Below are 12,988 nucleotides of genomic sequence, written 5' to 3'. Positions count from 1 at the left end.
TTGAGTGCAGTGGTGGTGCACACTAGGTAGTTAACAAATGTTTTGAAGGGAAGGAAGGAAAGGAGGATGAAAGGAAGGGAGGAAGGGAGAAATGGAGGGAGGGAGGGAGAAAAGACTGTATTCAAGTAATTCTCATTCTGTGCTAAAGCTTCACACCTGAAAGTGAAGAATGTATGGATGATTTTAGATAAATATTAAAAGCCTCTAGCTTTTGGTGTTTTCATATTTATTATTCATAGAAGTTGCTTGGGACTTCATCTGAGACCATCTTGCACGTGCTTCCAAGAGAATGACCAATACTTGTGGTTTCATCAGCAGATTTTGGAGGTAGGTATAAATCGTTTTATCCTCTAATGCCCTAGTGGCACAAGAAAGGGGATTTTCTGGGCAGGCACGATTTCAAGCCAATTCCAAGATGCTTGAGACAAGGTTCAAAGAAAAAAGTGAAAGGCAACTCCCAATTTAGTGTGTGTGTGTTGGGGGCTGATTCTGTGTCTTAAATGCCTGGTCTAGGGTGACAATATAGAGCATGATGTGCGAAAGTTAATGAATGAAGAGAAAACTGGTAGGTCAGGAAAATAAAAGGAGGGAAGGGACTAAATCTTCAAACTCTCATGGAGAGAAAGTCAAACAAAAACTTAGTAAAGTTTTAAGTAACCATTAAATATGAATTTCATGCACTTTGGGGGAAGAAAGTTAGTTTTCCAGCTCTATCTTTAAAATGCTGGTAATCTTAATCCAACGCCATTGATGTGAAACAATGTAACATGTATCCCTAACACCCAAATTTTCTTCTCTAATATTATATTCCTCTCCTCTTGGAGAGGAATATAATATTATTATATTATTATATTACTATATTACTATATTATATAGTATATATTACTATATATACCATATATACTGTGCCCCGAAACATCCCAGCAAACAGAGGCCTTGGCCAGCTTCTCAAAAAGCCCATTCTTCTTGAAGAAGATACATGTTATATTGTTTCATATATACTATATTATGTAGTATATATTACTATATTACTATATTACTATATTACTATATTACTATATACTATATTACTATATTATATATATGGAGAGCCGCCTGAGATGCTCAGTGGGCAGTCAACCCCATTTTTGGAGCAGGAGAACACAAAATGAGCCAGAACTACCTGAATGCACATGGCCAAGGACTCTTTCAAAGAGGAAGACAAAGGAGATGCTTAAAGTCCTCCACTGTCCCATCTATGACATTTCAAGATATTAAAAAAATAAATAAAAATAAAGTTTGTAGTAAGTAGGAGAATCCATGAAAGGCCAGAGTCCATGCTTACATTCAAAATGGACAAAAAATTATAGAAAATAGAAAAATGCATCCTTACCAATATGGGTCAATTGATCTTTTCCTGGTTATAGGAAAGAAAATCCACAACTTATAGCGCTTAGCTCAATGATTACCCACCACAGCTCAGGGGAATGACTATGGGGAAACTGAACTGTCATTTTGTTTTTTGAAAGAAATTCAGCACCAGGGCCACCCACTAACAGGGGGTCAAATCAGAGTCATAGGAGAGACGTCAGGGAAAGAGGCTTTCCAAACTACCAGAAAGATGGAGACAAAAACGAAATATTAAGGATGAGGCGGTGACGATGGCTTTCTCTCTTCTCTTGGGTGAAGATATGGCCAAACTACTTCTGAATTTGGCTGAAACCCCAGGAAAAGTTGACTTTGTAGGCAGGTCCTTCAAAGAAGCATGTAGACTGTTAAAGCAGGTTCTCTAGAAGGGTGGTGTTCAGTGAGTGTGAAGCTTATGGTGTAGCAACAGTAAGACTTCTAGAAGGGCAAGGCCTTTCTCTGTATAGACAGCATCAGCACAGCTGCCTGCCCCACAGCCCACCCATTGGACTCTGAGGCCAAGACAGGCCACACATAGACCTACTACATCTGTGCCGGCCTTGTGTGAGCAACTCACTCCCAACAGAATAGTATTTCTTCCACCAAGTTGGAAACATACTCTAACCTTCAAGTATGTGTGTTGCTACCGGCCTCTTCCCACCAACTGATAACCCACACGAAAGGATGAACACTGGGGTCTTGTACGGCGTGCATTGCTTTGTCTGCGTCTGACCTTGTGCCTGGTCATGTGACTCATGCCGTGAAAAATAAATAAACCACCAAGACGGTGGGAAATCTTAAGCTCTAGGATGGTAAGCGATCTAAATTCATGTGAGTGCTTTCAGTGGCTCCTGAAACCACCAGGAGGTTGTTTAAGGTAAATGGATTGGATGAAGCTCTGCTGTTTATCACAAGGGCACATGACAAAACAAATATGAAAAATGGAGAATGATCAAAAAACAAACGAATCAAATTACAGGCAATTGTCTGAGCACTGGATGACCACTGAACTCCCCTCTTATTAAAGAAACTGCGTTCCAATCATCCAATTTGACAACAGACATTGCTCAAAAGGACTCCATCATTCCGAGTATCGAGAGCGGATACCGTTAAAACAGAGCAACCCAATGACGGTCCTTCTTATGATCTGTGTCTCTCAGAGGGTCTGTCCCCTGTAATTCCTACATGGCTCCTTTCTCCTCCTGTTGGGAGGGGGGAGGAGAAAGAAATGGCTGTCCTTAATTGTTGCTTTGTTTGATTTATTAAATTCAGAATCATTATCTAAAATGGGGGTAATCTCATTAGAACTTAGACTGCTCTATTATTTCTTGGGATGGGGTTAATTTCATATTTGCAGAGTCATAAAGTAAAGAGTCCAAAATCCAATTACAAAGGCTTAATTTCATAGCAACTAAAGAGAAACATTTCTATCATAAAGGAAAATAAATACTGCGTTACTTCGGGAAACGATTTGTCAGGAACTGGGGGCCTAGAACGAGGGTCTCCATTACTGTCATTCAACTTTGCATGATAATGCATCACCTAGGCTTGTGAGTCTGCGGAAGGGAGTAAATTTAATCAGCTGAAGTCAAAGTAATCAGGCTGGGGTTGACACATTTCAAGAAAGGTCAGCGTTAAGCACATTTTCTCCTCCTTAACTCAGTTACCATGTCATCGTCTCTGAGTTCGTATTCCTCCGGCTTGAATCTATAAAATGGATGTCTGCTGCAAAGCGCTAACTAGGTTAGGACTAACAGGATTTATTTCACATTCCATTATTTGTTATTCCTCATAATTTTCCATGTGTCACGCTGGAAGACTGGTGAGGTAATGTGATTAAGCACAGAGTTGAACAGCTAAATGTATATTAGCAAATCAATCTGAATTTGTGCATAACCCAATCATGGTCCCACTGGCAGTGGAGAGGAAATTCATTTGCCTACATTATTCTTTAACTCAATTGTCATCTGCCAGAATTAGGTGGTGAAGTCACAAGTGCTTGCGTATTGGTATGGAAGTGCCACTGGATTTTGGAAACCACTGCCCTAAGTTGGGTGTTTCTGGATGAATTTTTTTCTCCAAAGCAGCTGGCTGACGGCCTCAGGGAAGGAAAGCGAGGGTCACATGTTGATGTGAATGCATGTCAAAGATGGCAAAGCTTTGGTGGGGGCAGAGGGTACTGCCTTTGAGGTCACCTCACTCCATCACCTCCCCCTCATCCTATGTCTGACTCGCTTTGCGGGCACAGTGCTTTGGGCAAAGTCCACGCTCAACTTAGAAAGAGGGAGATCTGGCCAGAAAGAGCTAATTTTACATCTTTGTTTCTAAAGTTCCAACAGATTCCCAAGATGCGGATTCTAGATTAGACTCCAGAAAACATCAAACATTGGCTAGTCACTCACGTAACTCGGTGGTGGGCAAGTCGGGAACAACCCCATGTCCCCCCATTATGCATTGGAGCAACAAAGTGTCAATAGCCCACGTCCCGTGAGAGCATTAATAGCTCCACGCATCACCCCCCAACTTCCCAGCAGTGACATGGCACCCGGCAGAAGACAGCACATTGAACACAGGGTATGACTTTGTTAAATAAGCTTATACAGTGTTAATCCCTTGATAGTGTGATTCTGAAGTGATATTGAATCTGTAAAACACCATAAAGGCTTCACATCGCTAATTCTAGAAATTCAGTCCTATTACCCAAGGGCTGACACTCCACTAAGGTGCATCTGGGCTGCAGAGTAAATAAGATGAACTTTCCACGAGCAAAGCAGAGTACACTTCTCTATAATGGACACAGAAACCCTTGTTCTCTCCAAGCAAAAAGTAAATCCAAAACTTTCTTCTCTGTGAGTCTGTCTGACTCTCAGTGTGAAAATCTCAGAAACAGATGGGGATTCCAATTTTCATCCCCTAGGAAACCAAAGTCCTGACTACTGGGGTCATGGTTTCTGTGTTGCTTATCAGAATAAGGCTCATGTGAATCAGGACGAAGACAGACATGTGAGGAAAAAAATGTAATAAGCAGCACAAAGAAAAGAGGAAGGATCCTTAGATTTTAAGTCACTTGTCTAAGATTCAAACTCAACTCACAATTTATATTAAACGCTTCCTGGACATGTTCCTGCCGGAATGTTAAGACTGGACCACGTGGGGGTGCCTGGGTGGCTCAGTCGGTTAAGCATCCAACTTCAGCTCAGGTCATGATCTTGCAGTTGGTGGGTTTGAGCCTGGCGTCGGGCTCTGTGCTGACAGCTCAGAGCCTGGAGTCTGCTTCGAATTTTGTGTCTCCCTCTCTCTCTGCCTCTCCCCCACTTGCATTCTGTCTCTCTCTCTCTCAAAAATAAACATTAAAAAAATTAAAAAAAAAAAAAGATTGGACCGCATGAAGCTAAAGTCCTTCCTAGCTGCAAATTGCCACTAATTCTTGCTATGTCTTTCCCTTAAGCTCCTTCACATGTGCCCTCACTTCCTTTACCTCACATAATCATGAGACTCTAGGATCTTTCAAAAGACAGTTAACTTTTTGTTTCATAGAAGCCTGGTTTTATTTCATATAAAACTGATTTCTTTGGCTTTATAACTAAATCATTGTTTTGGTTCTTGTCATCTGTGAAATGCATGATAATTATGGTCATAATGTCACTTTTGGATGGGCTTCTCATGATGCTTTGGCCATGCCGAACCCTGCAGGCTCCGGACATGTGACTGATGGTGGGAACACATGTGTCTGATGGTCACATGACATGACTGGCTCTGCAGAGATAAGTTGGTAAAAGAAACCGAGCACTGTTCTCTAAGTGTTAAAAGGGTTTTGTGCAGAAAGAGTCATGGCTGAGCAAGCCTGACGGTTTAATTCTGGAAGTCAGACCAACTCCATATTTTTTTTTTAATTCACCAGTGATCAAGGTATGTATGTTACTGAGATATGTGTTTTGCATGGGGTTGTGTTGCATACATACGTGAGAGGTCCCCAAGTCAGCCTCCTGGGGGATATTTGCATTTACATCTGGTGGTGATGACATTCGTTATCATTCTAATTGTTTTAAGATAATTTGATGATTATTAACAGTACTACAAAAACCAAAACTTATACTCATCTTTGTTACCCACAAGTGACACCCTAGTTTCACTCCTCCCCTTTGTGTCCTCTGGGCCCATGCCTCTCCCTGCCTCTTCTTTCCTCTTCCCAGCTCAGACATCCTCCTCTGCAAGCCTTCCTCAACATGCAAGGCAGGATTGAGCTCTCCTACTCCTCTGCCCCCAGGACAGCCTGCACTCAGTACTTTGCAGGTCATTACCACACTGCACTGCCATGACCGCTCACTCATCATGAGCCCTAGTCTATGAGCTCCCAGATGGCAAAGGCTATATCTCATTCAACTGTGTGTCCCAGGTTGGTAGAGGGTAGACACTAAATGCTGGTCAAGTAAACAAGGCAGCTGCTTGCCTCCTGTAGTCTGATTCAGACTACACTTCCACAGTTTACAGCGTTGCTGGGAAGACCACATTTCCCGGCACCCCTTGCATCCAAATGAGTTGTACCCAAAGGAAGTCGGACAGAAGTTAACATGTGCCGGTTCCAGGCCGGCAGAACACTTGTGCAATTCTTTGTCTGCTGGCTGGATTCGATGCCCAGGTTCCCTGAATGGTTATCCCCTCCCATCAGAGATTGGACTATTCATAGGAAAGAAACTCCCCATGTGTGAGGCTACTGAGGACGTGGGATTTCTTTGTTATAGCAGCTAGTACTACCCTACCCGTACGATACCGCGACCGACTGAATGAGTGAACGCGTGTGCACGTGTCGATCACCAGCTGCATGTCTGTGGGAAAGCCCAGCACAAAGGAAGACTTGACATCACCTGCAGAAGATCCAGTTTCAGCTCCAGCTCCCCTTGAGTGGATGAGCACAAAGCGCCCACAATGATGCTCATGTACTCCTCAGCGTTGATGACGGAGAGCTGCTCCAAGATGCTGAGTGAGGCCTCTCGGTACCACTCAACGTCCAGGAAGATCTTGATGAAGGGCACCATGCCGTGGTCTTTCAGGACAACTGTGGACCAGACAGAGAGTATGGGGCTAGAGCAAGGGAGCCTCGGCACCTTAGTTTTAATGACAAGCAAAGCTTTCTCCTGCAACATCCGAGTTTGTTTTGCTCCCTTTATACGTGTCTCCACGTTGTTCCATTAGAAACTCTTTTTTTTGTTCAAAACCCATACCCACTGTTAAAACTAGAAGAAAAGAGAAATAGTGGAGCTGAGAATTAAAAAAAAAAACAACGAAAACTAAACAGATAAGTCAAAAATAGAAACCTTGCCTTTTTATTCTATGAAATTTTTGTTTTTGAAATTTTTTTTCAAAAAAACTTTCACTGCACTAGTCTTTTTTAAAAACCTACTACAAACTTTAACTAGACAACACTTCTGTCCGTTATTGCCACTTAATACCCTAAATCCAGGGCCAATGGCAATTCTCTCTCTTCTCTGCCAGAATTCTTACTGCAAACAAACCATAACTGAATCACATGTGGAATAAGAACTAGGAAGTAATTGGATCGTTCAAGTGGCGTGATGTAGATTTGAGCAGGTCAACTCTGTGAGACAGGATTTCTCCAAGTATGGGTCAGGTACCCCTACATGGAAATCACCTTGGAAGGCTGTTTAAAAATAGATTTCTGTGCTCTATCTTGACTAGCTACTAATTTAACTCTCTGGGAGTCAGCCTAGGAATATGTTTTTTCTTTTTTTAATTTGAGAGACAGAGACAGAAAGAGAGAGACAGAGAGCATGCAAGTTTGAGACAGGGGAAGAGGGGGAGAGAGAGGATCTTAAGCAGGCTCCACATTCAGCACAGAGCCCCATGCAGGGCTCAATCCCACAACCTTGGGATCGTAACCTGAGCTGAAATCAAGAGTCACGTGTTCAACTGACTGAGCCATTCAAGTAGCCCTAGGAATATGCATTTTAACCAGCACCTCCAGGGAACCTTTTATAGTCTAACATTAAAGACCCTCTGCATATGAACTAATCATTCACATTTGGTACAGTTGATCTATAAGGGCCTCAGATAAAGACACCCCAAATCACCAAACTCACTGATGTCACTTTGTTAATACACCTACTTCGTAACATAATATTCATGTGTGTATAGTTAATGCACCTATTGAAAACTAAACAAAACAAAAACAAAAACAAAAACAAAAACTTGGAAGCCGCATGATCTTAGGAAGCCAAAAATGTTTTAGATGGATGGAGCTACTGAGTCTATCATGGGCTGGAAGCTTATCAAATTAAGTCTCTTAAAAATGATTAGTTTTCTTTACTCATAGCTTTACAATTTGGATTTTTTTTTAATTTTTTTTTCAACGTTTATTTATTTTTGGGACAGAGAGAGACAGAGCATGAACGGGGGAGGGGCAGAGAGAGAGGGAGACACAGAATCGGAAACGGGCTCCAGGCTCTGAGCCATCAGCCCAGAGCCAGACGCGGGGCTCGAACTCACGGACCGCGAGATCGTGACCTGGCTGAAGTCGGACGCTTAACCGACTGCGCCACCCAGGCGCCCCTGGATTTTTTTTTTAAAGCACGTTAGTTGGTGCAGCAGGATAGGAATAGGTTTTACTTGAAAGAGGAGGAGCATTCTGTGGTCTCATAAATTTAGGCTATCTCTTTAGGATATCTCTATCCCAACCTTAATTAGCAGCCTTAAAAGTAAAAGCCGTCAACCAAGATGTCTACAAATTTACTGACGATCACTGGACATCAACCAGCAAATGGACATTAGCCACAACCTTAGTGCTGGTTATTCCTTGGGTATAACCTTTGAGCACTGACATAAATCACTGGAGAGAGCTAATGTTTACCAAGCAGTGACAAGACAAGGTTGGTACCATCCTTACCTGCATTCCGAACTGAGCCTCTCAGAAGTGTGACTACAGTTCTCAGCATCACACAGGTCAGTTCTCTCTCTGGATCCTGAACACCAAGCGTGGACTCTTTGTTTCCTGGCATATTTAAGAACCAATAAATAAAATCTTCAGTATACATGATATGATCTCAAATCTCTGGTTTCGTTAGCTTTCCATACTCGTAAGGAAATGAGAACATAATGCTTCTATTATAAATGAGTGTGCATCCTGATTCATAAGATCTAACCCTATAACCCCTTCCTTATACCATGGATCTCCAACTTGAGCACATTAAAATCCCCTGGAGGGCTTGTTGAAATCCAGAAGCTGAAATTCTTCCCTAGAGTTTCTAGCATAGGAGGTCTTAGGTGGGGTCCTATAACTTCATTTTTCTTAAGTTCCCAGGTGATGCTGATGGAACTGCTCTGAGGACCACCCTTGAGAACCACCACCCTACATAATGTCTGAAGCCCCACCTCTTTGACTTTCTTTTGGACAGTTTTATACTTTGCCATTCATGCCTGGGAGGAAGGACCTGCCAGCTCACACCTGAGGGTAGACATGGTTGAGAGATTCTGGAGTGGATAAGTGTTTCCGTTAGATCCACGATGGCAAATTGGGCCTGTGTGTTCGCTTATGAATCCCCAGTGCCAGAAAAGTGCCTGACACGAGCGGGAAGCTCCATCCATCTTTGGAAATGAATGAATGAATGAATGAATGAATGAAGGTAGTTTATTAACCAGGAGGCAAGGTATCTAAGAAGAGTAAGAAACATTTAACAACAGAAAACATAAAGTAAGACCAGATACATCAGCTCACAAAAAAGTTCTGGGAATTGTGATAGGTCTGGGGATTGGATTGAAAAGCAAATTCAGTATCGGGCAGCTGAGAAGCAATACACAGGAAGGTAACACGAAAACATTAAACAAAAAGACCGTGCAAAGGGCAGTGGGAAAAAAGCACATAGCAAGATATCCTCCAAGGCCTGGCCCAGAGGCCCAGATGTGTAAAGACAGAAGCTCCTCATCTTCAATCTTGACCCTATTTGCAAATACTCCCAGGGAGATGTGAGTCCTTCCTGGCCTCCCCAAGGTGCCTGTCCATCTCAGTCCTCGATGCAGTAACACGGAAGCTACAGGGTTAAGACTAATGAACATTTTTGAGCACTTGAGCATTTCTTCTCCAGACACAGCAGTGAGACCTTTTCAGTATTTCTTCACTTAATTCTTACTAGATCCCTAGGACGTAGATATTTTTGCACCCATTTAACAGAGGAAGAAACAAGCTCAGAGAGGTGAAGTAACTTGTTCAGGATCACTCAGCTCACAAGTAACACCCCCTCCAGGGCTGTCTGGTTCCAGCGCCCACACTCTCTCACTCAGCTTCTTCCCATCACACAGGCCCGGGGAGCAGACAGACTGATGACTTTAGCTTGAGTCTGAAGCCCAGTTCCAAAAGCAGCCGATGGCTAGAAGGCCCTCAGCCCCTCCCAGCCAGTGCAGTAGGAGAAAAGGCCATAAGGTGGGGAGAAGTAAGTGGCTGGATTCAGTGTCCTAATCCCTCCTCCAAACTGAAATCCCAGAGGTGCAGGTGCAAACAGAGTGAGGGAAAGCCAGGAAGAACTGGGAAAGGAGTTTTCATGCCCTGGCTTCTATCTGCAGGTTGATGGAGGTGGGGGTTATGGAGAAACCACACAGACCGGCCCCAGCAGGGTATGTGCATGGGGGGTGGCTAGGCAGTGAGAGAGCCCGGGCCAGCACTCCCGCCTGGATAGAAGGCACCCGGAAGACCCACAGGAGTAGCAGAGGCTGCTGAGGTTGAGAGCCCAAGGTAGGGGTGAAGGGACGTTGCCAAAGAGCCACAGGTGCACAGCCCAGCAGGGCACGCAAAAGCCGGACGAGACTTGGAGAGGGAAGCTGGACAGCACTGTCCACTGCTCTAAGCAGGAGACCATGGGGCCTGACAGCACTGAAAGGAGGCCGTGTACCAGATGAGCCCACACGTACACAGGTCCCTCACCCTCTGCCTGCCGGGGCCCCAGGCCTCCCCGAATTCCCTTGGCTTCCTGGTGTCTCCCCATCTACATACATCTACATAGCAGACGGTGCAGGAGTTATCTCTGCCAGCTGAGAATTCATCAGACCTGACTCAGCCCCACGAGTCTGTTTAAAGTTCCGCCCATCCCTCTGGCCTCTTCATGGGGAAGATCAGTCCAGTTATAGCAAACAGAGAGGCCGCCTGCCCTTCGAAGCCACATGCCCCAAGGGACCTTCTCCGACCCTCATGTTGCCGGGTGACCTGGGGACGCTCACTTTTTTCTGTTATGTTGATGGGGGGTGGAGTGGCACCCGCCCGCCCAGCCTGTTCCCTCCAACCCTCCCGACGCTCTTGGGAGTCACCTGACTTCCTCAGGATCTTGGCCCGCTTCCGCAGCTGGGCCAGCAGCAGACCCAGGAGACCCGAGTCCCGGAAGATGTCGGTGAAAAGCAAGTCCCTGCCGGCTATCCTGAGGACACTCTGCAGGGCCACGAGGGCGCAGGGTGACTCGGGACTCTCCTTGATCAAGCACTGCACCTTCCTCAGGATTTCATGGGGCACATAATGCAGCTCGAACACCAGGGCCTCCAGCAGCTGGAAGAATTGCTTTTGCACCGGGGCCGGCTTCAGGGGCACAATCTCCACAAACTGCGAGATGGGCTGCAGGGTCCACTCCAGCAGGAAGAAGTTGCGGGCGTTCCAGACCCACATGGTCCTGATGGCTGACAGGACCTTGGTGCAGAGGACAGGGTTGCTGGCTTTGTGGAAAACATTCTGTAGGACTTGGAAGGCCTGAAGATTCTTAACGGTCACCCCTGGGGACGAAAGGAGGGTTAACCCTGCAGGTCATTTCTCCTGCCTGTGCCTAGAAATACGGCGGTGGCATTACCACTGGGAAATACCATTCGGTTTCTATTTTCTATCTCCTGTGGGTAAATGTCTATCAGAAGTCCAGGAAAGCCAGCTGCCCAGAGTGTGAGCAAGGCTGGAACTGCAATGTCCAAGATGCAGTGGCTCACCAAGCAATGGAAATGTGCCCACTCAATTGAGATGGTCCATGCATGCAAAAATACACACTGGATTTCCAAGATACAGCACAAGGAAAAGAAGGCCAAAATAAATGCCATTAATACCTATTTATATTGACCACATATTGAAATGGCAATATTTTGGGTATATTAGGTTAAATAAACTACATTATGAAAAAGAAACTATTTCTTCATTTTTTTTTTTTAAATATGGCTACTAGACCATTAAAAATTATGCGATACGTCTAGCGTTATTGGGCAGGGGTGGGCTGGAGGGTTGGTTTTAATCAGTTAAAAACAAATGATGTTGGGGTGCCTGGGTGGCTCAGTCGGTTAAGCATCTGACTTTGGCACAGGTCGTGATCTCAAGACTCGTGAGTTCGAGCCCCGTGTCAGGCTCTGTGCCGACGGCTCAGAGCCTGGAGCCTGCTTCTGATTCTGTGTCTCCCTCTCTCTCTGCCCCTCCCCCACTCACACTCTGTCTCTCTTTCTTTCAAAAATAAATAAATATTAAAAAAAATTTTTAGGGGAGGCTGGGTGGCTCGGTCGGTTAAGCGTCTGACTTCGCCTCAGGTCATGATCTCGTGGTCCGTGGGTTCAAGCCCCGCGTCGGACTCTGTGCTGACAGCTTAGAGCCTGGAGCCTGTTTCAGATTCTGTGTCTCCCTCTCTCTCTGCCCCTCCCCCACTCACACTCTGTCTCTCTTTCTTTCAAAAATAAATAAATATTAAAAAAAATTTTAAATAATAAATAAATAAATAAATAAATAAATAAATAAAATGATGTTAAAAATTACTAAGCAAAGTCAGTATCATTTCTAGACACATAGTTAAATAAAGATATCTCCTGAAGCCATCCCCTCCTTTCACTCCATCAGAGAACTCCTTGCCTCCAACCCTCTCTGCCTCAGCCCCCAGAGATGTTTCTGAAACTCACCTCCGGTCCAGACACTTCACTATGTATCTGTTGGAGTTCTGTCCAGAGGCCCTTCCTGAACTGGCCCTACAGTCTTGCAGCCTTCACACTCCGGTCATTTTCCCAGACCCCAGATGTTCGTGGTCACCATTTCTCTCCCCAGGCAGTAATTTCTGCCTTTAAACTTTCTCCTCTTCCTTCCTATCTAGGCAACTCACTCTTAGCCTTGAATGGGGCCTTCTGTGCATGGTTTCCTGACTAACCCAGACAGACCCGACCCACCTGCCTGGTGTCACCACTGTGCCTGAATCATTGATCAGCCAGTTATGGAGGAGATTCTGGTTCAGTGTATGTGTGACAGTCTCTACAGAGAAATTTTAGGGAGCAGATACCTGCCTGGTCACACGGGTGCCTCACGTGGGGCAGAATGGCTGCTGCACAGAGTTCATCAATCAATCAATCAGTCTCAAAGAACTGAGGAAGCCTGACTCTGAGCCCAGGGTGGCTGTTTCAGGGCCATCAGCCCTTGTATACAAGCCCATGTTGCAGAATAAGTCATGGCAGAGGCGGGGGTGGAGACCATTACTCCCACCATTACTCAAGAGGGTCTTTGCCTTTGTTAAGCAAAAATTTCCTCTAAATCCCACCAAGATACCTAAAAAATGTCTACAAAGGAGAGATTTTAAATCCATAGGTAATCTCCGCAAAGGAG

The 12,988-nt window shown here is 44.8% G+C and overlaps 1 protein-coding gene across 9 annotated transcripts in view; it reads right to left on the bottom strand.

Moving 5' to 3' along the window:
• WDFY4 (WDFY family member 4) overlaps nucleotides 1–12,988 on the bottom strand; it is a 293,352-nt gene that overhangs the window by 239,253 nt on the left and 41,111 nt on the right. For all 9 annotated transcript variants that reach the window (XM_047073092.1, XM_047073091.1, XM_047073085.1 and 6 more), the window contains 3 exons: nucleotides 10,696–11,148; nucleotides 8,288–8,392; nucleotides 6,252–6,442 (listed from right to left, as the gene is read on the bottom strand). In XM_047073092.1, coding sequence (XP_046929048.1) covers nucleotides 6,252–6,442; nucleotides 8,288–8,392; nucleotides 10,696–11,148 — 749 coding nt within the window. The remainder of the gene's footprint in view (nucleotides 1–6,251; nucleotides 6,443–8,287; nucleotides 8,393–10,695; nucleotides 11,149–12,988) is intronic.

This window comes from Lynx rufus, unplaced genomic scaffold, assembly GCF_022079265.1.
Source record: "Lynx rufus isolate CCGP_SWC_20201006 ecotype Redwood Valley unplaced genomic scaffold, mLynRuf1.p SCAF_11, whole genome shotgun sequence".
Taxonomy (NCBI): Eukaryota; Metazoa; Chordata; class Mammalia; order Carnivora; family Felidae; genus Lynx; species Lynx rufus.
Note: the sequence above shows the minus strand (reverse complement) of the source record. Positions and strands in the feature narration are given on the sequence as shown.